Consider the following 24362-nt stretch of genomic DNA (forward strand, 5'->3'; position numbering starts at 1 on the left):
AGATAGGCGAAAGGCTATGTTGCCTTTCCTCCTAACTTCGCTACTGCAAAGTTCTTTAAAAAAGTGGTTCTTTCTCTGAAGGTCAGAAGTTTGACTCTTCCTTTAAAGCTTGATTTAAAGTTACAGGCTTAATTTCTGAAAACAGCTTATGTTTAGCAGTTCTTTATGGGGTTCTCTGCAGCTGGCCAGCCCACATGATCTCTCTTCTGAATTTATTATCATTAATTGTAATGCAGCTGACCTTGTTTCCTCCGTCCACCACATACACACTGATTTACTTCAATATATTTAGGTAATTCTACCTCTTATATCCTGTCTACCTAACAGATTTCCTCTTCACTTTGTACCTTCCATAGTTTATTCTATAAAATACAGCAATTGTTGAAAATTTAGAACATAATAGGCAGTGGGGGAAAAAAAACAGTCAAGAGGAAAATCCTTAGAAAAAAATCAGTTTATGTTGGCCATGGATCCTCTTTTTAAAATGAGTGCACTAAAAAAAAAAAGTTTATCTGACAAAAATATTATACTCAGACTCTGTATCTTTTAAATATGCTTGGGAGTTCCCATTGTGGTGCAGCGGAAACGAATCTGCCTAGGAACCATGAGGCTTCGGGTTCAATCCCTGGCCTCACTCGGTTAAGGATCCGGCGCTGCCGTGAGCTGTGGTGTAGGTCACAGATGTGGCTCTGGCGTTGCTATGACTCTGGCGTAGGCTGGTGGCTACAGCTTCAATTAGACCCCTAGCCTGGGAACCTCCACATGCCAAGGTGCAGCCCTAAAAAGACAAAAAGACACACACACAAAAATATGCTTCAAGGTTTTTATAATGAATTAAAGTTTTTGAAATTGAATTCTGAACTTATAGCAACAGAATTTTAAAATAGATATTTCTAGAGAAACCACTAGTGGGGTATTAGAGTCAGTCCATTTGACAATGGTGGACATTGGTTGACAGTAATATTCCTTGCCTTCAACTTACATCGTGCCACAATCCATCATTGTATTTCTCCTGGCTTCTAATCTTCAGTTTCTTGTGGCCAACATTAAACATGAACACCAAGCGGCCATGGGCTAAGAACAGAGTCATGAAGTCATTCTCTTCTGGATCTGAGACATAGAAGATCATCCCATGGGAGGAACGTGTTTTCAGACGAATGGAAAACTGGGATCTGGTAAAGGAGAAGAAAAAGCTTACCATCTGTCAAAGGAGACTGAGGGTGATCTCTAACTTCCCAAGGCAAGAGAGTGTAAGGAAGAATAAAGCCATTCTGTTTAATCCCAAGAGACATTACTTCTAATTACCTCTTAGTATTATTAGTGAATACTGGGTAAGCACTGCTAGTTCAAAATGTAAAGCCTTCTCCACTTCCTTAAACAGCAGGATGCAGCCCATATTTAAGGAAGTGTTGTTTCAGTAAATGATAGTATCATATCTTGCTTTAAAAATATAGTCATAATTAGTTTACTAAAAATATTTATGTCAAGGAAACTTCATGTGGACAAAATAGTAGTAAATAATATGCATATATAAATTTGCATAGAAACCATATGATTTGTGTACCATCTAAAACACAGATTCAGGAAGTTCCCACCGTGGCTTGGCGGTAACAAACCGGTAAGTATCCATGAGGATCCGGGTTTGATCCCTGGCTTGACTGTGGGTTAAGGATCTGGTGCTGCTGTGAGCTGTGGTGTAGATTGCAGATGTGGCTCAGATCTGGCATTGCTGTGGCTGTGGTATAGGCCAACAGTTGTAGCTCTGATTTGACCCCTAGCCTAGGAACTTTCATATGCCATGGGTGTGGCCATAAAAAAAGACAAAAAAAAAAAAAGACAAAAATAAAGTAAAATACAGATTGTCAATTTTTTTCTAGTGAAAATTAATCAATGGATATCACATGCTAACAACAGCTACCAGACTGTCTAGAAATTAAATAAAAATTTCTAGAAACTTAGCTCCTGGCCATAGATAAGATAAAATTTATTAGGCTAAATTCCAGTTTGACTACCTATAAATTTTCCTAAAGAATACAAAATACTGATTCTGCCTATTAAGCAAATAGTAAATTAGAAGGCATTAGAGGCTTCTTATTGAATGCACTGCCTGTATGACTGTTTGAAAGAGCTACAGAAGACCAGTGGAAGAATATTTGAGTGCTAACACTTTAAAAAGAAATCTTCTATAATACTAAATAACTTGGAGATTTGTGAAATACCAGGAAGAGGTGATGAAGTTCAGAGACGGCTTGAAGGCCATGAGAGATACAAGCGCGTTTGTATTTTCAGTGTCTTTCCTTATTAACCTTCCTGCAGTTCAGATGCATTCCCGTTTACAATTTGAAAGCAATTTATGTGGGGGAGGGAGAGGACAGCAAGGTTAGATGATGAGTCATTTGAAATTTACCCTTCCTTTCTTTGACTGTTTTCTTTTTGATAAAAGACAGCAAACTCCTAGGAAAATGCTGTTTCATCCACCATACTTTTGTGAAGAAAGTCACTGAGAATGTTATTCATTGGGCGGTATGAATTATGTACTATTTGTTTTTTTGATGAGAAAAGAATACAATTAAGGTGGCACAGAGAGACTGTAGGAAAAAGATGACATATAGAAAATGAGGATGAAGCCCAGCCCTGGCATTGCATTTCTGTGAGAACAGTGTGTTACTTTACTTTTCACCAAAATCTCCTTTTAAGTGTTCAAACTCTTGGCGGCTGTTGGCTGTCCCGCCATACTGATAGGCATGCGCTATGGCTCTGGGGCTGTTGGAAAGGTGGCAATGAAGTCTCTTGGAACATTTCTCTCTAGGAATTTCAGGCCAGCAGGATCCCATGAAGGAGCATCTTTACTTTTCTCTCCCTATAAGAACAGGAAATGCATCATTTAAGGGATAAAACTGTAGTAGCAAAAATTCATTTTTGACTTTATCATTAATAATAATAAATAAATACTTAAGAGTATATTACTTGTGCATTTTCCATTCATGAAGTACTAAGCCTCTTTCTTCCCTCCCTCTAACACCATAAGCAAATGCCAGCAACAGCTGCAGCAGTAATAACAAACAACAGAGTATGTTAACGAATCTAAAATTCTAGTCTGTGATAGTAAAGCAGAGTTAAACTGAAGATATAGAGATAAGTGCTCTATCATTTAAATTAAAGGCACATCTTGACCAATGGTGAAAAATGAAAAGTTGGCAATAAAACAGCCCCGAGAAACTCAATCAATAAAATCCTCAAATCATAGGTAACAACATCACTTTAATGCACATATTATCATTTACACATATGGTATAAAAAGTTAGCATACTTACCAACACCTTCAAAATATTTAAGAACATTTTTGGTGATAAGATATGTAGCCAACCTTTATGTTACAGGATACAAAATGATTTTTTAAAATTTATCTTGTGCTCTTAAAATTGCACTGCTGATTTTAAAATTTAGAGTTGTGAAACTATAGATGAATATTTAAGGATTAGTCAATTTTTGAAGCAAAGTAAATCTGAGCATTCAGTCATTTACTCATTTGTTCAAGCAAATGTTTACAGAGTACCTATTAGGGAGAAGTGAAGAGGAAAGAAATCAATGTCTCTGCATGCCTTCCATGGGCAGTGTGGTGGGGAAGAGAAGGGTATGTGAGATATGGTTTCTTTTTTTTAAAGAACTGAAAACTGATTGTAAACAGCAAATTGGAAGACAGGTTGGTGCCAGAGAGAAGGGACCTTAGATGACTTGGTAGAGGTTGGGGTTTTGCTTTTTTTAGGAGATGAGGAGCCACACAGGTTTGAAAAGCAGGGAGTGGTCTTAGGAAGAAAGCAAGGACAGAGAGGAAGTGTTTGGAGGTAGGGAGAACTGGACAACACTGCAAGAGTGAGAAGGAGACACAGGATTAGAGGGGAAAATACAATTTCTAGTTTATGATCGCTGAACTCACATTTAGAGTTTTCCCTCTCCTTAATTCCCACTGAAATGTCAGAAGACCTATACACATAAAAATAAATCCACAGTAGTCCTGGAAGTCTAGCAGGGTTTCTATGAGCAAACAAAGCGGTGTGGAATTTCCAGAAGATAACATGTACCGACAATAAAATTCTTAATCTCATATGGGCAAAAGATAAAACCTCCAAAAAAAAAAAAAAAAAAAAAAAAAAAGGAAAATCACTGTCCCAGGCAAATCTCAGAATTACCCCCTCAAAATCCAGATACAGTGAGCAGAGGGCAGTTGAAGTAACTAAAGGGCACACCAGCTGTGCCAGTGCCCTGCTCTCGGGGCAGCAGCTGTCACAGGTTGGTTCTGGTGGCAGAACCTCTCTCAGTGGGGGTTAGACTGGAGACAGTGAAGTGGTACTCAGAGATTCACCCATCCTAGAGATAAGACCATCTGGTCCTGCCATCCCTTCTTCCTCTGTTCCTCATACAGTTGTCAGGACTCTGAACCTGATTCAAGCTACCGAAGCAAGGCTTCTCTCTTGGATGGAGGAAGTATGCCTAGTTACCAGTGTGATTCTGGCCCAGGCTCTCACCTATAAATAATGCCATGGATGTCATAATGGATTGGACTGGGGCTTCAGGGAGCTTCTTTATCTCTACTGTATCTTGGGAAATTCTCCCTGCCTCCACACTGTATCCCAACCCTAGTGAAGAGGCCTTATAATGGGAGATGTGGTCACCTTTGTCTCATTGAGGGACAAAGGTGGAAATGCTTTGTGTGTGGCATGGAAGGTGGAGGTGAGAGATTGGTGGGGGTAGGTGACTTTCCTCAACTCTGGCTATTCCTCATTCTTTGCATCCCTACGGAGAGGATCTCACTTTTTCTCAACCAGTGCATCCATTTATCTGCAGGTAGAGAGCAACAGTGAGTTGGACTGCAGGGGCTCAGCAAAGCATGGCTTGTTAGACCGTGACGGGCTGGATTTACCAGCATTGCTTTTCTCTGCTTTAATGTGGGAATACATGGACTAGACCTGTCTCTTATCTGCTGCAAAAATCAATAAAATTTATATATGGCAACCAAACATTCTAAATCTTCTGTGGATATATGCTCTGAATAATAATTAAAAAGCTATAACTTAATCAATTACTTTGTTACCATATAACACAGAAGCTCATTTTGCTATCCCCAATTGGGTATGTGTGTGGGGATTTCCACTGAACCCCACTTTGACTTTACCAGTGGAGGGTACCAATTCTTTTGTAACAGATTCTTTTGTTTCAGATTATAGATAAACTGATTGACCTACTTAAGACAAAGAGGGCAACCAATTTTTAAAATATAGGAATATTTTCCACAATCCAAGAGAAGAAAGTGTGGTGGGGCCCTACCAGGAGCAAGAATCAGGATTTGTAAAGCTAGGAAGAATCAAGGCACTCCTTTTCTGGATGCTTCTGGTATTTCAGTTTTGTTTTTCTCAGAGTGTTTGCTTTTATTCTTCTTTTCTCTGTAGGACAGCTTTCTACCGTTTTCTCTTTCTATACAGCAGCTTTCTTTCTCTGTTCATGATTGACAGGGAACTCTTAGGTTTACATGTTTTCCATTCAATGAAGAGCCCAGACTAGTCTCTCTGGGTTCTAAGCTTCCAAGGAAGAGAACTTGATAGCCTGGCTAAGTTCACATGATCTACTCTGGTCCAATCATCTATATCCAGACAGATGGGGTCATATTCCTAAAATACTGGGTCTGCCCAGTGGGTAGGGAATCAGTTCTCAGAGAAGGGAGTGACTGGCAAGATACCCTAGAATGATGTCTATTATAATATATTTCTTATTTCATTATCACATTACACATCGAATAAGAAACTATTTTGCCTATTAAACTTGAAAACACAAAAATTATGAGAAATATTCAGGCTGGAACATAGATGATAAGACAAATATTACCTTTTCTTGAAAGTAACTGGCTTTGACCTAGTAATTCTACCTCTAGGAATATATCCTAAAGATTCATTCATCAATATAATCAAAGATTAATGTATAATGATCTTCACTCATAAAAGGGAAGAATGTCAAAATACCTGAAAGACTATTAATGGTTAAATGAAGTATAATAAATGTGTAAAATGGAATATTAGGAAGTTATTGTTAAAGTAAATTATTATTAGCTCAAATTGCTATAATTCAACATTGATAAAATTTTAAACCACAGGCCATAAGTTTTTCTTGGTAGCTATTTAAGAAGCTACTGATACAAGGGTAAATATAAGAAATTAGCCAACACTGAGATTTTAGTTACCAAAAAATATAAGTGAAATCTATAGTGATTCTGTGTCATGTTATTACAAAGTTGACTTTCCAAGACTTTTTACCAGAAAGGCTAAGAGGTTTCCTATAACATTGAAGTTTGTGCTAACAGTTCTAAGGGTTGTTAATTGTAACCTTGAGACCATGAATATTTGTTAGGAAACTACATTTGATAGATTCATATAGAAAACCATGTTTGCTTTAGAGGAATGATTTTCCACATTAGCCTGTAATGTTAATTTGCTGCCCTTGACCCACTGACCAGCACTCAAGTCCCAGCCAAAAAATTCTCTGGATAAACATTTTAACATCAATATAGGAAGGTGTACATCTATCCAGAAAAAACCACAACTCGAAAAGATACATGTACTCCTATGTTCATTGCAGCACTATATACAATAGCCAAGATATGGAAACAACCTAAATGTCCATCGACAGAGGAGTGGATAAAGATGTGGTACATATACACAATGGAATTCTACTCAGCCATTAAAAGGAAAGAAATAACTGCATTTGCAGCAACATGGATGGACTCAGAAGCTATCATGCTCAGTGAAGTTAGTCAGACAGGGAGACACCAACATCATATGCTATCACTTACATGTGGAATCTAAAAAAAGGACACAATGAACTTCTTTGCAGAACAGATACTGACTCAAAGACTTTGAAAAACTTATGGTTTCCAAAGGAGACAGGCTTGGGGGTGGGTGGATGTGCTGGCGGTATGGGATAGAAATGCTATAAAATTGGGTTGTGATGATCATTGTACAACTATAAATATAATAAAATTCAGAGTAATTAAAAAATACACGAAGGTGACAGGAAGATTCCATCAGAATTTCATAGTCTACTTTGAAAAAAGCCTTCGTTGTATCTTTAAGCAAAATCCTTCATAAAAATTGGTGAAATTATGTCTCTGCCTGAATCATTTAAGAAAGTCTTCCAAGTGAACTTAAGGAAGGGATCCTGAAGCAAGTACAAGATCCTCTACTAAGTTTTGATTATACACGAACAAAATTATTTTATTAACATTGATAAAGAAATATGTGTGAATGAAAAAGTTTCATGGGGATTTTAAAAAATGATCCACATAAGCTGAAATATACAGCTCATATTTCAGCCCCCCAAAGAATAATCAGTGAGAACCATCAGGAGAAGCTGGTGGGGATGCTGCCCTCTTACTGATGGTTCAGAAGCCAGCCTTAGAAGGAAATCAGGTCTTTCCCTGAAAAGATGCTCAACCTCACGAGCATTCAAAGAAAAGAAAATTAAAATATGAGATGCTGTATTTGTCCATTAGATTGGGTAAAGTATAAAAATTTGATCATATCCAGTGTTGGCAATTGTGAGGGACATTAGATTCTTTCAAATGCTGCTTCTGAGTATAAATTAATATTGCCTCAATATTGAAAATGCACATTTCCTTAAGCCAAGAAATTCTACTTTTAGGAATCAATCTTCCAGAAGCACTCAGAAGGGCTTACATAGATGTAACATCAAATGTTCACTGAATGTCTACTGTGTGCCAAGCACTACACTAACAGCATTTCATGCATTAATTCGTTTAATTCTGGCAACAACTCTATGATGCAAAAAGCTAAATATTTACTGAACATCTATTATGTGCATTGTTCCAGGCTCTTAGAATACATCAGTGAACAAAACAAAGCTCGCATTCTAGCAGAGGAGATGGATAATAAATAATAACCATAATTTATAAAGTTTATAATAAATTAAAATGTGATAAGTGCTACTGAAAAAAGAAGAGCAAGGAAAAGGCAAAGCAGATCAATAGTACTGGTGGAAGGCAGCAGGTGGGCTGGGGAATAACACAGGGGTTAAGATATATAAACAATTAATGCAATTCGACATCAAAAACCCAATTAAAAAAATGGGCAGAAGAACTGAACAGACATTTTTCCAGAGAGGAACTGTAGATGGCCAATGGGCACATGAAAAGATGCTTAACATCACTAAATACAGGGAGATGCAAATAAATACCACAATGACATATGACCTGTCAGAAAGGCTACTGTCAAAAAGAACACAAATAACAAATGCTGGTGAGGATGTGGAGAAAAGGAACCCTTCTTATACTGTTGGTGGGAATGTAAACTGGTGTAGCTACTGTGGAAAACAGTGAGAAGGTATCTCAAAAAACTAAAAATAGGACTACCATATGACCCAGCAATTTTATTTCTGGTATATAGCAAAAAAAAAAAAAAACCCCACTAGTTTGAAAAGACATATGAACCCCAATGTTCATAGCAGCATTATTTACAATTGTCAAGAAACGAAAGCAAGCTAAGTGTCCATCACTAGGTATATACATATATATATATTATACAAGGTAATACTACTCAGCCACAAAAAGAATAAAATTTTGCTATTTGCAGCAACATGGATGGATTTGGAGGGCATTATGCTAAGCGAATAAGTCAGAGAAAGACAAATACTGGATGATATCACATGTGGAATCTAAAAAATACAGCAAACTAGTGAAAAGAAGCAGACACAGATATAGTGGTTATCAGTGAGAAGGAAGGTGGAGGGGCAATATAGTGGTAGGGAAGTAAGAGGTATAAGCTATTAGGTATAAAATAAGCTGCAGGATATATAGTATAACACAGGGAACACAGTCAATATTTTAAAATAACTATAAACAGATATAACCTTTTAAAATTGTGAATCACTATACTGTATACCTGTAATAATAATATTATACTATAACTGAAGTAACTATACTTCAATTAAAACAATAAATTAAAAAATAGAATTGGGATTAAGGTAGGCCTCATTAAGCATGTGAGAGTTGGGCAATTCTAGAAGGAGGAGTTGTCTGTGCAGTGATCTGGGGGAAAAGTGGTCCAGGTAAAAGGAAAGCTCAAGTGAGGATTTTAAGGAAGGAGTGGTGGCCTGTTTCAGAACTAGCTAGGAGACCAGTGGAGGAAGACAAGGGGGTGAGGAAAAGAGGTCTGGAAAATATAGGGCCTCTTACGACATTGTGAGGACTTGAGCATTTACTCATTTACTTTGAGGGGGGTGGGGAACTACTTTGAGAAGAGGAGTGTGTTTATAAAGATATGGTTGTTGTGTTAACATGATACTGGGGAGCGAGATGGAAGCAGGGAGGCCTGTTGGGGGGCTATTACAATAGTTCAGGTGAAAGATGGTGATGGCCTGGACCCGGATGAGAGCACTGGTATCTGAGTGCACCATTAACACTGGACTAGGAAGGAGTAGGGAGAGTTAGACTAAAAGAATGAGAAGGAATTAGACTTTAATTTACAATAAATGTAAATAATGTACATGCTAGGAGTAAATGAAGGAGAAACAACAGTTATCAGCAAATGCAATTTAAGACTCAAGATTGAGTGGCTCCAGTTGATACCACAAATCATCTGTGCATAGGAGTGGTTAAAATGAAGGTCAAGGAAGGAGAGGAAAAGAGGGTAAGATCAGAAACTAAATCGGTCCAGGATTGGGACAGAAACCGAGATTGTTATGCAAAAGCAAATGGTACTAGAGAATTATCATAATAAATAGTATATATTATATATGCAAATCAATAGGTACAGAGCAATTTTAACCACTGTAATGAAAAGTGGTTGGAAGCAGGTGTAAAAGAAGATTTAAACTGTTCCTTTGGGAACAAGAACTGATGTAACAAATCAGGTAAACTGCAATATCAGATACTATAAGAATCCGACCTTTCATATGCACACAGTTGCAAAGAGTAAATTCTATAAAGCATCAGTGTCTAGAACTGCATGTGTGGAATACAACAGCCATCAAGAAGCTGGCACAGCATTATCTTTTACCTTTTTATTCTGACTTGTTTTAGGCTTTGAGGAGTTTTTTCCTTTTTTATGAAGGAGAAACAATGGGGAAGTCTCAATGGGACACTCGTAAAGAGAAGTATGGACCTTTTCAGCATACCGCTGGAAATCTTCGACCTCTACATCTCTGTCCAACCTATGTTTGTAACAGAGGAAAAAAAAAAACCTTAAAAATATTGTTCAGAATTACATTATGAAAATTACGTAAGTCAAAAAACTTCAGCAATTAAAATTTATGTGTGTGTATGTGATGGGTCTTTATCCATCAACCACTATCTTGATTAGAACCCTTTAAATGGTCATTTAATCAATTAACCAATAATTTTGTGCCTGGCACCACCATTCTGATGGATGGACATGTTTTTCTCTCATCACGCTCTGGATGATGGGGTCTCATCTGTGCTACTTTGTATTAAATTCCTCCCTTGCGTATTTTTGAACTCGGGGGTCCTCACTGTCTTTATTAAGGATGAAATGAAAAGATAGCTTATAGAATGGGAGAAGATATTTGCAAAATATATATCTGATAAGGCGATAATACCCGAAATATGCAAAGACAATTCAACATTAGAAAACCCAAACAATTTGATTAAAAGATGGACAGAGGGAGTTCTTGTCGTGGCTCAGTGGTTAACGAACCCGACTAGTACCCATGAGGATGTGAGTTTGATCCCTGGCCTTGCTCAGTGGGTTAAGGATCCAGTGTTGCTGTGAGCTATGGTGTAGGTCGCAGATGTGGTAATAAGTACAGAAATAATTGCATTTAATATTTATGGTTTGCTGTATGCCACGTGCTTTATGCACATTATCTCATTTAATCCTCATAACAAGTCTACCAGGCAGGCCCTATTATTATCTGCATTTGGCAGGTGAAGATATGAAAGCTTACTTGGCCAATGTCATATAGAAATTAAAAGGCAAAAAACCTACACACGATCTCAAGTCTATCAATTTTTCAAGCACATGCAAGCTTTTAATTACTACCCTCTAGTGCCTTTGCTATTTCATAGCTCTCAGTTTAAACAGGGTTCATATTTTCATTATTGACGTGCTTGTCCTTATCAATCATGCAGATTTATGAATTATAAGAGTATTATACCTGGTGAAGTAGGCATTACTTATACAGCCGGTGAAATTAGCATACTGGGGACTGATGGGTGAGCCACCAAAGTAGAACTTCTTTTCACCTGCTTGTGTCTGTTCCACTTTCCCTTTGGTAGGGTTCTTACTCCCAAGTCTGCTCTTATCTACTATCAGCTCATACCTGTAAGGGAAAAAGCTTCTTTACATACCACACAGCTAACATTTTACCTCAAGTTCCATTCTAGGTTGCAGGTTTTCTCATAGAAGGAAAAAGGAACATTTGGTTAATGACAAGATAACAAGTTGCTGGAATCTTCATGAGGCCCAGGGTAAAAATGGTTGAATATTTCTATAGGTAGAAGATTCTCCAAATTATGACTGGAATTTAAACCCAGAGAAGGAAGAAGTTCAGATGACTAGTTATCATCAATTTTTTTTTTTGGTGTGAAAAAGTCAGAACATAAGTCAGGGTGTAGTGATCATTTAATCACATTTGTGAGAGATGATTTTCATTGTAATGAACCTTAATAGTGGTTGGAAATGGAGTCTAGAATAGACTTACTAATGTTTTCTTTTAATAGGAGGGCTCCATAGAAGTGGACATAGAATAGCCAGCAGTCTACAGCAGAAATTTATTTCTTTTTCCAGAAAGAATGTTCTTTATATGAAAAAGAAATTCAGTATTACATATTTTAAAGATAAAGGTAGATCTTTTAAAATGTGACCATAAATGCATCATTCTCAATTGTTTAATTAAAATCTAATAAAACCAGAGTTCCTGTTGCGGCTCAGTGGTAATGAACCTGACAGTATCCATGAGGATGTGGGTTTGATCCCTGGCCTCACTCAGTGGGTTATGGATCCGGCATTGCTGTGAGCTGTGGTGTAGGTCACAGACATGGCTTGGATCCCGTGTTGCTGTGGCTGTGGCACAGACTGGCGGCTATAGCTCTGATTCTACCTCTAGCTTGGGAACGTCCATATGTTATGGGTGTGGCCCTAAAAGTACTAAAAAAAAAAAAAAAAAAAAAAAAACCTAATGAAACCAATATTTGCTGAGTCCCTTCAATGTGCAAAACACTGCACTCCATGCAATAAGTGCTATGTGCAGGCACTTCCCTCAAGGAGATTACAACCTGTGGTTTTACTGGAAAAAAACCTTTACATTCTTGTTAATTTTATAGTGATTTATTTGTCTTGTCATGAAAATTAATAGCAATTTTTAAAAATAAGGTAAGTTGTTTCTTCTACCATTTTTGAAACACTAGAAAAGTAAAAAGATGGGTAGTCTAATGGAATCATGCCCTACAGATAAAGCCATCTGGTGGAAAGAATATTAAGTGAGGAGCTGTACCTTGCAGGGGAGACAGAGGTAATGATGAAATGGGACAGCCCGTCATTGTACTGTTTATCTGCTGACTGCACCTTGATTCCCTTTACATCCATGGTCACGGTGCCATTATCCAATGAGATGGAGAACACGTCTGACTGAAATGCAAGCACAGGTTTTGAAGTGGGGAGGCCAGGGATCCAAAAGACAGACACGTTTTCAACATTTACTTAATGGGCTTGCTTAGAGGAACCGCTGTGTGTGTGAGAAGTCTCCTTATAAAATAAGTCTATGAATAGAACAACTACAACAACAAAATACTCTATATTTTATATTACCTATAAAATTAGATATGTTTTAATGGAAAGAAGAATTTCCTGTACTTTGAACCTAAAATTTCAGGTGATTTTGTCATACTAGTAGTGTCATCCCAGTGTCAGTGATACATATGGGCCCCTTCATAAAATAATATTTTAATATGCATCAACTAAAGTATGTAGGAACACAAAGAAAACCAACATAGAAAGAAAAAAGTTTCAAAATACTGAAACGATAAATAAGTGATATATATGTACTTCATTAAGGCACTAAATAATAAAATCTAGCAGCAGAGCTATTAATTACTATAATTTAGAAGTAGCAATGAGCAAAAATGATATTTTGAGATATTTGTGACAACTGTAATGTGAAATGAAAAATACCTGTTATTTCTATTAATAACAAAGTCACACAGACAATATTACTGCTGTTTGTTGCTGTCATTCACAACTGAAGAAAATAATAAATTTTGGCTAGAGAAAATAAAGATATAATTTTTTCCCCACCTGTCACAGACCCACTGAATTATTTTTATGGGTTTTTGAGAAGTGGGTCTATGAATCTTAGGTTAAAAACTCCTGATATAAAATATATATTATATATATATATAATATTTTATAAAGTATCTGAAATGAGACAGTCCATATGTGTACATGTGAGTAAAAACTAATCTAAATCAAAAATTACTTTTAATATGCTTAAAAGTGTTTTTATTAGACAAAATAATTATCACAAAGAAGTTTCTGTAGGGGAAAAGAAATACTTACCCCTGAAGCATAATAGAAGAGTAACCCATTTGGCTGTAATGTTCGGAAATTAAAACCTCCTTCAAAGCCATCAAAGAAAGATATTTTCTGAACTGAAGCAATGAAACTCTGTCCATTGAAATATGCTCTGCGAGATATCTGTGTGCCAAGAAACAGTGAATATAGTGTTTTTGATAATTATCAAATGTTTAAAATGCCAATTTCTTACATACCAAAGCTTCATCCACTAGCTCCTATATTAACAGTTATGTTTTAACTTCTGGCTTATACTGGAATTTTGTGTCTCTCACAGATAGCATTTCAGCTCCCCCATCTCCTCACTCTGAGCGAGTGAAGATGCCTGGGTAGCTTCTTTGCACTTTGGAAGAACGACCATCAATATATGAAGCAAGTGGACAAGCCACAGAGGAAGCCCACAAGCCTTTTTAGCTTAATAATTCTTCTTTTTTGTTGGCGGCAGAAAGGAGTCCAAGATGGATATAGGACCACAGAGAAAAGAGCTTTTTCAACTTTTGAGAGTAATAAATTATGTACCTATTTATTTAAAACATCTGATTGTATACTTACAAGAGAGTCTTCTGGGCAACCATAACCAATTCCTAGGGTTTCTGTCTGCTCCAGTAAATTGAAATCTTTCTTTTGGAACTGGAAACCCTTCATGCATCCTCTGAAGTTGATTTCTAGGGGAAGGTGTGCTCTTAGGGTTCTACAAAAGAAAATTAGTCATCACTGATATAGCCATGATGATGATGTGGTGATAATGATGTTACCCTGCACATGTAGGGTATAAATTTTATGTACACTAATTTTTAATAGCTTTATAATTATTTTCACATTCTCATGCTTTCATACGCACACAGTAATGTCTAATCTTTGCATACAGAACATCTTTATTCTGCATGAAGCCAATTTACTCCGTTATAGTTTTTAAGATCCTTTAACTTGCATTAGTTCATTTTATCTTAGCAACAATTCAGTGGAGTAAATGGTGATGCTATTATTTCCCTTTTACAGTTGAGTAATAGGGTGATGCATAACAAATTGACATAGGTGTGGATCAAAAATGGTCAACCCTTGGCAATTTGACATGGTTTAACTTATAAAATGAAACTAAGAAATATTTTTTTTTTATGTCACAAGTGGTAAATTAGGATTTGAGCCCATGTCTTCAGTCTTTCACGAATCCACTTGGTCGTGAATTCATCTTCATGTCCTTAATTGCAACACTGAAATCAACCAAGGGTAGAGAAGTTTATAGTGAATGTTGGTCGTTTGAGCAATAGGAAAGTGAGAAATGCATTGTCTTTAAGATCAAGGATGGCATTTTGCTCAAAACTGTAATCCTAGTATCTCTCACCATGCCTAATAGGAATTACCCAAGAACATGTCTGGATATTAAATGAATATAAACTTAATTTCAAGCAAAAATTACAACAACTTCAATGTATTTTAGATGAATATTGGCCAAACTAAGGGGTAATTGTCCCATTATATTCTACTCTGACAAGGTCATACCTGGATGACCATGTTAACTGACAGGTTGAGGTGCACGTAACAGCAGCCACAATGGTTAAAGATACTGTATGGCATGATTAAAGGAACTGAAGAGGATCTTTAGAAAGGAAGCTTAAATTTGGAACCTTATCCCACAACAATTAGAATTTCTGGAAAATGGTCATGGGTAATGATGCTTATAAAAGTTTTCTAGGTTATTCTATTACTTTGTTTACTTATCAAACCCAAGCTACAGCAGTGACAACACCAAATCCTTAACTACTAGGCCATCAGGGAACTCCTGTCTAACTTATGCTAATGAGAACCAGGGTTGAGAATGACTGCACTGGAACATACTAAAGTTGTCTTTCAGTTTAAAGGGTCTCTCATGCTATTAACTGACTGTAATGAGATAGCTGAATTACAACAATGTTTCATTATATATAATCTACAACCCTTGGGATAGGCTTAAAATTTCTGTTTACCTTCAGATGCTATTTGAGAGTTCAAATAAGTCTAAAGTAAGAGACTTACTATATCAAAAATTAAGGGACACAGTGCTTCTTTGTTTTCACACAATACACATGCTCTACCTTTCCCTTTGCAGATGAGAAATGCTGCAGTAGACTATGTTCTAAGAGTAACACAGTAATTAAAGAAATATGTAGATCACATTACTACATGCTAATTTAAGGTAGTCACGAGTACCAGCTGCACAGGGGCTGAGGTGCATGATTGTGTGTGTGCTCCTACGCGTGTGTGTAGAGGCAATACATGGGAATGCTCAAACATTTACTACACCTTCCTGGATGCTGAATACTCAGACCAGTGCATCGTTAGGAGCAAACAGCTTACCTAGATTGTAAGATTTCTGGGGGAGCCCCTCCTATGTATATGTCTGTAAATGGTATTTTCATCTTCTCATTATCCATGCTCTTGACATGTCGTCTGTCAACTACCAAAATCATTTTCTTATCATTGTGGTAAATGATTGAGATCTGGAAGAAATAATATATAGTAAGTCTTGATCACTGTTTAACAATCAGCTTTTTGAAGACTGCTACATATTGTAATTATTCTGGTTATAACAGCTGGACAGAATGGGGAATAGATCTCCTTTCTTACAGACATGAAAACTCTCACTTATATAACCAGAAGTTCACATTTGTTGGAGAGAAGAATTACCATTTGGAGATGAAGCTAGCCCAAGAAAATTTTGTAATGAGAAATTTTTTTGTTTTGCTCCTTTGAGGGGATTTGGGAAATAATCATAAACAGGTACCTTCTGGACCCTAGACTGCATGTTTCCAGGTGCCATTTTTTGGTGACATAGTGAGAACTTTAATGAATCTGGGAAAATGCTGGTCAGAGAAACAATTAAAATATTATTTTATTGTAAATAAGTCTCATGAAAGTTAAGTTAGGGACTTTGAATTGAAAAGAGAAATTGAGCCTTCTACTCTCTGCATTTCAGTTCAACTTAAAAGACATTATATCTTTTATATATTTTATTAAATTATAGGCTTGAAGTTGTTGTTAATGAAAATAGATGAAATATATAATACTACATTGCACATCTTTTTCAAGACCAAAGAGCATTCTTTGTGAGTTTTCCTTATAAGGAAATCTGTGTTAGTATTTTCTAAGATCTGGATAAATGGTTCAAAAAGAAATTATTTACTCATATCTGCTCTTTTTAGATTCAACAAATAAATAAAAATATGGCTATGTATCTACACCATGGCATTTTCAAAAATGTACAGAGGATTCAATAGGAATGCCATTGTAATCAGGATTATTGAGCACTAACAGGAGCCTTCTGGTCAATGAAGCAATTAAAACGAATCTTTGACTCTTTTATTAGAGACATCAATATGACAAAAAATATCCATTCTTTTAAAGCAAGTGTTATCCTGGAGTTGAGTAGATGAGGCCCCTTCACTTGGTCTTTACATGTGAAGGTGCTTCATTCAATTACTTTCTCACTTATCTCATGGGACCATCTGATCAAATCAGATCTCAGTACAAACAAAACACTGGAACCACAATGACTGGTACCTCATGGTATTTTGCATCATTAATTTGAGCTTTCTTCATTGTGTCTTCAAGATGCACAGGGCCACTGCTAAACCCAAAGTCATAGAACACATGAAGGTAACCATTGCGCATTTCCAGGCTGAAAAACATACTCTGTGGAGAGGAAGAAAAGTTATAAGATGTAAGTGCTGGTATTGTGAAAGAGCAGATTTAGCTGAATTTGAGAAATAACACTGTATTTTTTATTATTGAAACTATCTGAAGACCAGTCTCATGAAATTCTTATTATGAAATAAAAATCACAACTACATCCATAACAGCAGTTATGTCTCATATTCATATTCTGAAGTAGTTAATATTTATACACAATTTAAAACAACTATCTTCTATTGTTTTTCATTTACTTTGTGCATTAATGAAATTTTATATTTATCTTATTGCTCTTTTAAAAATCTTGAAAAAAGTATTATAGACCATATGTATTCAACTGACCCATTTTTAGGCAACATTGGAAAGTTATAACAGGTCAATAGATTGATTACATTCCCCTGCCCCCTTTTTTTGGCCCCACCCATGGCATGTGGAAGTTCCCAGGCCAGGGACTGAACCTGTGCCACAGAAGTGACCCAAGCCACTACAGTAACAAAGCTACAGCCTTAACCCACTGAGACACAGCGGGAATTCCCTTTAAGAGCAAAATTGGTAATACTGAAAAATTATTCCCAGGTATGCTGAAAATAACCTTAAAAAACTACCAGCAAATACAGATATAATAAAAAGGTCATTTCTGTATTATTTTGAAACATTGGATTTATGTAAATAGAGTATTATTATGCACTTGGACCACATGATGTTCAAGAACCAAAGTAATTCTGTAATACCCAAGTAATTTACTAGTCGGGTTTGTTTGCTTTAGTTCATAGATACAAGAATTGAAAGGATTTGAAAAATAAGGTATTTGGAATCTAATATATGGCATAAATGAACCTTTCTACAGAAAAGAAACTCATGGACTTGGAGAATAGACTTGTGGTTGCCAAGGTGGAGGGGGAAGGAATGGGATGGATTGGGAGCTTGGGGTAACAGATTCAGACTACTGCCTTTGGAATGCATTAGCAATGAGATCCTGTTGTGTAGCACTGGGAACCATATCTAGTCACTTATGATGGAGCATGATAATTTGAGAAAAAAGAATGTATACATGTATTGTAACTGTGTCACCATGCTGTACAGAAGAAAATTGACAGAATACTGTAAACTAGCTAAAATGGAAAAATAAAAATCATTATACTAAAAAAAAAAATAAAGTATTATGGTAAAGTCCCTATTTCGCAGAAAGTGATTTCTTCATTAGAGTTTGTAAACTCTTGAGAATGTGGAACACGATCCACTGGGAGATAGAAAGAAAAGATTTCAACTTCTACTTATACTCACTTTAAAGCTCTAAAATAGAGAAAGAAGCTAATTCTTAATATATAATACATGGATAGAAATGGAGTTCCTTCTGTGGCTCAGCAGGTTAAGAACCCGACATAGTGTCTGTGAGGATGTCGGTTCAATCCCTGGCCTCACTCAGTGGGTTAAGGATCTGATATTGCAACAAGCTGCAGCACAGATCACAGATCTAGCTCAGATTTGGTGTTGCTGTGGTTGTGGCGTAGGCCAGCAGCTGCAGCTCTGATTCTACTCCTAGCCCCTAGCCTGGGAACTTCCATATGCCACAGGTGTAGCCCTGAGGAAAAAAAAAAGAAAAGAAAGGAAAAAAAAAAAAAAAGAGAGAGGGAGAAAAAAAAAGAAAAAATTTAGGGAGTTCCCATCGTGGCTCAGTGGAAACGAATCTGATTAGCATCCATGAGGATGTAGGTTCAATCCCTGGCCTCGCTCAGAGGGTTAAGGATCTGTCATTGCCATGAGCTGTGGTGTAGGTCACAGATGTGGCTTGGATCTGGAGTTGCTGTAGTGTTGTGTAGGCCAGTGGCTACAACTCCAATTTGACTCCTAGCCTGGGAACTTACATATGCCAAGCGTGCAGCCTAAAAAGACAAAAAAAAAAAAAAAAATTAATGCATGGATTGACTCTCGGCCTTCACTTTGCTCCCCTCACCTTTTTTTTTTTTTTTTTTTCCATTTCATCCTCTGGATATATTTTTGAGGTATTCAGATTCACATGGTATGTGAGACTCTGAAGTTCCACCCTTGAAAGCTGGCCATGGCCCCCCACCCATTTCTTTGTGTTTGTCTTGTTGCAATTTATTGTAGTTTATGTGTGTCTTGTTACATGGATTTATGAGTGTGATGACTTAATAACAGAATATTTAAAATGATTTTCTATTGAGATGCAGTAGTGTGAAAATATTTTGAGACACACAGATGTTTGCAGATGGCTTCTTGTAGATTACTAAAAATGCTGTCAAGCTTAAAATTTTTTTAACATGAATTATTCTAGGAGTTTCTGGTGGTTTAGTGGGTAAAGAATCCAGTGTTGTCCCTACTGTGGTTCAGGCCACCGCTGTGGTGTGAGTTCTACCCCTGGCCTGGAACTTGTACATGGGGTCCAGCCAAAAAAAAAAAAAAAATACTTTATCTGTCATTTCAAGGTAGGCACTATAACAATGGATGAGAAACTAACTGTTTTTTTTGGGGGGGGGGAAGAAAACTGTATTCTGGAGAAATGATTTCTAAAAAATATGTCTGGAAGTTTTTCTAATGTTAAGTAAATTTGTTGATGAAAACAATGTAAGTGTACCACCCATAAAAACTCTCATATTGGCACTACTAAAACATTTCTGGAAAGAAATTTCTAACCTGTTTAAATACCTTTTAAATGAAGATTTTCAATGGTTTTGAACTCTTCTGCTAAAGTTTACAAAATGATACAATATCTGATTGGCTTGTAAGAACTGACATCAGGAAAGACAAAGATTCACCAGCTAAATTTCAAAGAAATCTTGCATCAGTGAATGAGACTGAATATCAGTATCATGATTTAGTAGCACAGCTAATGATGTATTTCCTACATTTTATTTATGTGAGGTGTCTTGTACACTTATGACAGCCAATAAAAAGGAGTATTAAAATAAACTGGACTCAGGACAAGACTTCTGTATCACAAAGAGTTTAACGAGACTCAAAAACAGTCAAGCATGTTTAATTACATTGTTCTAACTATTGCTACTATTAATAATTTTTATGTCATTAACAAAAATTATTTTGTTTCATCTTCAAAATGGTTTTTATTCAATATTTTAGCTTTATATAAACTATCTTTTATTCCTAGTTTTGAGTATTACATCATATATAGCATATGTATATCATTAATAAAGGATACATATGTGTATATGTATATATATTAAGCATGCAAATTTTTTTTAACTATTAGAGCATATGATTTAAAAGTTCTAAATTTCTCCAGACACATGCTCACCTAATTTTCCTCAAAATTCCCTTAGTTTTTCTAAAGATATTTGATAAACACATCTAAAATGCAGTGCAGGGAAATGCATTCATGGCTGCTTTTACTTATTGCTGACATCACTTCCCTGAAGAAAAAAAACACCAATTTTGCTTTCTAAATTAAAACTTCAGTCTGATGACATGGCACATTCAACCTGGGAAGGTTCCTAGAAACATGTATGGCAGAAAGTACAGGCAATAAAGATGCAGAACTTTTATTTTTACTCACTCCATTGACCATCAGGAGCACAAGGCCGTTGTCAGCTGGTGTGCGAACTTCTATGTCAAAGCGAGTCACCTGACCAAATTTCCCTCTCCTTGTGATATCCTCACCACTGCATAACTAGAGCCATCGAAGAAATAGCTGGCAGCCCGACTCTGAGTGAAGGCCAATTTATCTCTGAAATGAAAATGCAAGGATCTTATGAACATGACAGTCTGTGTTATGCTTCTCAAGAGAGGCCCTTTTAACCCATTCTCATGACATCTTCCATAAACTTTACATCCTTTTTTTTTTTAATGTAATGAGTATAATAATCAAACTATCAACATCCTTCCAATGTTCCCCCACAATTGACAAAGGGGACCCTCACCAGTTTGTTTTTTGTTTTTTGTTTTTTTGTCTTTTTGCCATTTCTTGGGCTGCTCCCGTGGCGTATGGAGGTTCCCAGGCTAGGGGTCCAATTGGAGCTGTAGCCGCCGGCCTACACCACAGCCACAGCAATGCCTGATCCGACCCGCGTCTGCGACCTACACCACAGCTCACGGCAACACCGGATGCTCAACCCACTGAGCAAGTGCAGGGATAGAACCCGCAACCCCATGGTTCCCAGGCGGATTCGTTAATCACTGCGCCACAATGGGAACTCCTTTACATAATTTAAATGAAGTCCTGATGTCTGCATGGGAGACATAAAGAAGCTATATATATGTATATAAAATAATGGCTGCACCCGTGGCATATGGAGGTTTCTGGGCCAGGGGTGGAATTGGAGTTGCTGCTGCTGGCTTATGCCACAGCCACAGGAATACTGGATCCAAGTTGCATCTGTAACCTACGCCTCAGCTTGTGGCAACACCGGATCCTTAACACACTAAGCGAGGCCAGGGATCAAACCTGCATCCTTCCACACATTGTGCTGGGTTCTTAAATCCGCTGAGCCAAAATGGGAACTTTAAAGAAACATTTAAATGAATTGTTTGTACTGGATTTTTTTTCTCTACCCACTCTGTACTAAGACAATAGTGAAACCTCAGTCTCTGGAATCTGAAACCAAAGCTTCAAACAATTAGTTTAACACTTTTAATAATTGGGCATGCTAATTAGGGTAGAGAAGAACTAAAATGTTGTTTGCAAGCATGACTATTATGAAGTTTCAAAACTGGTTTCCCCCAAGAAAAGATGGGGAACCTGAGTAGTGATCCACACTTGTCTCATCTGCAGCCGTTGGATGGCTATCAAATTTTTTGGTATTCTTAACACATCCTTACCTGGCACAGGGCACTGATTTGGAGGGATCCATATTATAGATGTGCTTAAAATTGTACAAGCTGATTACATCATTATTCAAAGTGGCCAATTCCAGGCAGCCAACAAAGCCAGGCAGGTTTAAGCTGGCAGGGAGCTGTGAAACAAACAAAATGAAGTCATTTCACCATGAACACATTTCACCCAGTCCACACAGAACAGGCAGTGAGACAAACAGCAGGTCAAGGGGACCGTCCCACAGATAAAAATGTCTTCCTAGACTTTAGTTTGTGTCTACTCTATGCTAACCCATTTAGATAAAGAATAATTTTTTAGTTGCGCGTATCTTAGCAGAGAGGGTAGGATTTATTGTGTGTATATTAGGTGCCAGTCACATGCTGAACAGTGTTCACAACCAAAGTCAATCCTCACACTAGCTCTGTGAAGTATGTATTTCTGTCCTCATATAAAGAGAGGGAAAGTAATTCTCAGAGAGGTTCAATAATGTGCCTCTAACTAGTGAGTAATAATTCTGAAATCCTAGATGGAATCCCTGTCTTTCCAGGCCTTTCCTGCATCTGTCCTTCATCAGGTCTCATCCTCCCCCCACCATATCCCAGCCCCTCCCTCATCGCAGGTACTTCATTTCATGTCTGTATATTAGCTGAGGTAACTGAGGTTTTGAAACTGTCATCTGTAAACCTGAAGACTAGACAAGTCCATAGAGCACAGACATTCCTGTAGGCAGTATGGATAATGTTAATTACATATACATGTATCAGAATCAAACAAATTGTTATTCAAGTTTAGCTATAGCTTGAAAGTAAGTGACCCTATGAAAATATGGGTAGCAGAGACCAGATTTATGCAGCAGATTTATAAATCCTGGTTCAGAAATCTACTACCCACTGAGCTAAACTCTTTTTAAAAGATATCAACATTTCTATCCACCCCCAATCACAGAAGGCTTTATGGACTTTTAAAAACAATCACTGTAGATTTGCAATTAAGTCAAAATATAGCTGGATAGCTTACCTTGAAGTTTGAAGGCACACCACCAACATAAAACACAGTATCCTCAGGATCCAGATCCAACAAGGAGTCATCTCCCGCAAATTCCCCCTTTTTAATAAACTTTTCCTCTGCAGTGCTACTCAAACTTGGGACTGTTAAAAATACTTTTCCATGTTTTCCTACCCTGTTCAGATAAAGAATTTTCACTCTTTATTAGCCAGATAATTTGAAGAAAATAGGATTTTTAAAAAAAATATAAAAATGTGAACATTCCCTCATCACAGAATTGGTGACCTGATTTTGTCATGTTCACAAGCATTTATAGGATGCCAACAATCAATGGGAAAAAGAAAAAAAAATTCCATTTTGTAATTAATTCATGAATTAAAAAACCCCCTAATAATCAGATTGCTATTTAGAAGTGATGACTATGTTTCCTAAGTTTTTTGTTTTCCACTAAGGTATCTGTAAAGGAATACAGGAACAGAAGAAACAGGAGCATGAATAAAAGGAAAAGGATGCTATTTACAACATTCACGGAAAGACTGTGAGAGAGTGCATCCAGTAGATTTCTTATGGAATGTGCCCATGAGCCCTGTGTCACAGATTCACGTTACCTTTCAATCTTGACAATGCTAAAGTGAGCAGGCCAGGAGCTGACGGGCTTGGAATCCAGGGGAATCTCTACATCCTTGGTTCCCAAATTATAAACGTATACCAGGTTATCATTTTTGATCGCAAGGCCCATGTACTCCTTTTTAGCCTGAAATGTCAAGAAGTCTCTTAAATAAAATCCATGTGAATGAATATCATGTTTTTTCCTCATTTCTTTAAAGGACAATAAGCATGCTAAAAACTTGGCTGAATACAAGGCCCATCTAATATGAATTATTACCAAAGTGCCTGTTAGACTGGGCAGCGCCTCTTCCTTTCCAGCCTCCCTGTGGCTGCATCAGTGTGCTGCCTGCCTCACCTCCCACCCCCTGGGCCTGGGCAAGTGTGTCTTGGACAGGAAGGTCAGTAACTGCAGGCTTGCGAATATCTGATGGCTGCCAAAGGAGTGTTAACCTTCCTTGCTTAACCCAGGCTATGATGCAGCCTGTCAACACTAAAGGCTATTCACCTTCAAGCAGGTTTCAGCACTAAACATAATAGGACTTCATACTACAAATGTCTTTGAAATGCACATTCAGACTCCTCAAAGTTAGCAGTGTGAGGCTAAAACACTCCATTAATTACTTGAGAAGGAATTACTTGTCTTTAAGTCACTATTTTGGTCTTAGCCTTAAAATGGTCTATATCGTCTTAGGTACTAGAAT

The 24362-nt window shown here is 37.0% G+C and overlaps 1 protein-coding gene across 1 annotated transcript in view; it reads right to left on the bottom strand.

The window, feature by feature from the left end:
- LAMA4 (laminin subunit alpha 4) overlaps window positions 1-24362 on the bottom strand; it is a 152575-nt gene that overhangs the window by 10184 nt on the left and 118029 nt on the right. Inside the window, 15 exon segments of the mRNA XM_013992761.2 lie at window positions 983-1172; window positions 2674-2785; window positions 2788-2860; window positions 10062-10215; window positions 11179-11343; window positions 12517-12650; window positions 13578-13715; window positions 14145-14283; window positions 15927-16069; window positions 17130-17261; window positions 20791-20891; window positions 20894-20961; window positions 22053-22186; window positions 23065-23227; window positions 23661-23806. Coding sequence (XP_013848215.2) covers window positions 983-1172; window positions 2674-2785; window positions 2788-2860; window positions 10062-10215; window positions 11179-11343; window positions 12517-12650; window positions 13578-13715; window positions 14145-14283; window positions 15927-16069; window positions 17130-17261; window positions 20791-20891; window positions 20894-20961; window positions 22053-22186; window positions 23065-23227; window positions 23661-23806 — 1992 coding nt within the window.

Source organism: Sus scrofa, chromosome 1, assembly GCF_000003025.6.
Source record: "Sus scrofa isolate TJ Tabasco breed Duroc chromosome 1, Sscrofa11.1, whole genome shotgun sequence".
Lineage (NCBI taxonomy): Eukaryota > Metazoa > Chordata > Mammalia > Artiodactyla > Suidae > Sus > Sus scrofa.